Raw genomic sequence first — 2,626 nt, forward strand, 5'->3', positions numbered from 1 at the left:
CCCCGACACCTATGCCCTCGGTCTCTCCGGGTGCTGAGGCATCAGGCACCAAGGCCCGGAAAACACAAGTTTCCGAGCTGTTTGATGCTGCCATCACAAAGGCACGGGCCCTCCAGGAGGATATGATTTACTCCATGCAGCCACATCTGTGTAACCCCAGCATCCTCAACTGGCACAAATTTTTTGAAGAGGTGGAGGACGACTGCGTGGAGGTGTCAGGTCACCTGAGGGTGACACTGAAGATGGAAGTCCTCGGTTCCATCCAGAGATACATCCGTGCCTCCAAAGAGGGCGCCACGATGCCGTCGAGGAGCATGATGCCCACAACCTGGCAGTGACAGGGGACTGTCCAGTACCTGCAGTTCCTGCCAACCTGCCGGCAACACACCATCGGTTGGGCCCACCTCCTGCACATTCAGGCAGTGTGCAGCTCACTACACAGCAGCTGGCAGCCCTACAGGTGCAGCTGGTTGGGCCCTCGTTGACATCGACCCCAAGGGACCTCAGCAACCTGTCGATCGACACAACATTCTTGAACAATTTACAACATTAGCTTATTTGTCGTGTGTGTGTTGATGTGTATACTATTGTATTTTTTTCTGCTTATATTTATATGTATGTTTGTTTTTTATATTAAATAAATATTTTTTTGCAATATCATGTCTAGCTCTATCCCCTGTCCAAAATTACTAAGTATTGATGAGAATAATATATCATGGATGTGAAAACTATCTTGTATTCAATAAAGTAGCTCAAATATAAGTACACAAATAAAGAAGGCAAAATGAACCTGAATACACTAACATTTCAGTATACAGTACTGACTTTGAAATAAGTTCAAAATACTTTATGTAACATATGGGCACAGAAGCAAAATGACAAACAGAAAAAATATTAGTAAGTCATATACAATGTCACAAATATCGGAGAGAAGGTACTTTCAAAAAGACAGAATTTTCATATCAATATATAATCAATGTAAATGATAAGAGAAGGTACTTTCAAAAACATAGAATTATCACATCAGAATAGAATCAATGTTAAGAGAAGGTACTTTAAAAAAAGATAGAATTATCATATCAGAATAGAATTCATGTTAAGAAATTATTCAAAAGGGCAAAATAACAACATCTTCTTTCTTTTATTTATATGTATGTTTGTTTTTTATATTAAATAAATATTTTTTGCAATATCAAAATAATACTGAAATGATACATTACTGAATTTTAAATAAGTCGAAAATAAATGCAAGAACAGACATTTAAGTAAATACAACAAGCAAGTATACAGGAAAGTAACTAAATCATGTTCTCCTGCCAATGCACAGAGCCTTCAGCCGATGAAAAATATTCTTTCAGCATGTTACGTTGTTCCTTTGCATCCCTGGTTGCAGTGTTGCCGGTCACGGTTGGAAGGGGTGCTTCTAAGGACGGGTCACTCCTCTAGCTACCAGGTATGGCGGCATGTGTGACGGGGTGCTCCTGATCGTCTTGTCTGCGTGCATTTCTTCTTATTATCATATTGTGCAGAACACATGCGGACATCACTAATGGCTCTATATGGTCAGGCTTCAGGCATATTGCAGTGTGGAATACTCGGAATCTGTTTGCCAGAATCCCAAAGGCGTTCTCCACCGTCCTGCGTGCCCTACTTAACCTGTAGTTGTAAATCTGTTCCTCCTTGGTTAGACCTCTTTTGGGGTAGGGCTTCATAAGGTAATTCCTCAGGGGGAAGGCATCATCACCAACTAGGAAATAGGCCACAGGAGATCCATTAGGTTGATCTGGCAGGGCATCAGGTTGGGGAAGATTTGCTTCCTCTTGCAACAGCATTTCGGCCAGTTGGGTCTGGGCAAATACACCACCATCTGACTAAGACCCAATGGCACCCACGTCGACGTATAGGAACTTGTATGAGGCATCAGCAACTGCAAGTAATACCATGGAGTAGAACTTCTTGTAGTTGAAGTAATGCGTGCCACCTTTGGGAGAGTTACAGAGCCTAATATTTTTGCCATCTATAGCTCCAATTACGTGGGGGAAGCTCCACCGTTCCTCAAAACCCCATGCAACCTCCTGACGAGCTTCAGGTGTTGGTGGCACCTGCAGTTCCTCATCCCCAAAGACAGCAACAATGGCCCTGCAGGTCTCTGGTACGATGTGACTAATGGTGTTGTGGGCTACCCGGAACAAGTATTGCAGACTCTTGTATGAATCACCTGTAACGAGGAAACGTAGGGTGATAACAACACGTACGCCTGGCTCAATGGGTTTCCTCCAGAATGTCACTTTCTTCTGAATGTAGGGTGTGGCTCGTTCAACAATTTCATTGAAGAGGTCCCTGTCAATCTGGGTAAAATTTCTGTACAGGTCTGGGGCTTGGGTTAACAACTCCTCCATCATGTTGTCATAATGACCTTGCTCCATCCTTTTCTGCTGGTATGGCCACGCCCACACCCTCCTTGGCCACCTTTTTTTCTACTCTGTGTGCTTTGCAGCAATCATTGCAATCTCCAGCAATAATATGATGTGCACATATTCAATGACAAACAGCAACATTTCTCTTCTATCCCTACTTTCTATAGCTATAAGTTGACAGATTTCAGCTATGTCCTACATGTTGATTC

General features: G+C 43.0%; 1 protein-coding gene across 1 annotated transcript; it reads right to left on the reverse strand.

The window, feature by feature from the left end:
- Positions 1-1,871: 1,871 nt before the first annotated feature.
- On the reverse strand, positions 1,872-2,426 carry LOC136852804 (uncharacterized). Its single transcript, XM_067127705.1, has one exon. The coding sequence runs from the start codon at positions 2,424-2,426 to the stop codon at positions 1,872-1,874; it is 555 nt and encodes a 184-aa protein (XP_066983806.1).
- Between the last annotated feature and the right edge of the window lie 200 nt (positions 2,427-2,626).

Source organism: Macrobrachium rosenbergii, chromosome 26 (genome assembly GCF_040412425.1).
Source record: "Macrobrachium rosenbergii isolate ZJJX-2024 chromosome 26, ASM4041242v1, whole genome shotgun sequence".
Classification (NCBI taxonomy): domain Eukaryota; kingdom Metazoa; phylum Arthropoda; class Malacostraca; order Decapoda; family Palaemonidae; genus Macrobrachium; species Macrobrachium rosenbergii.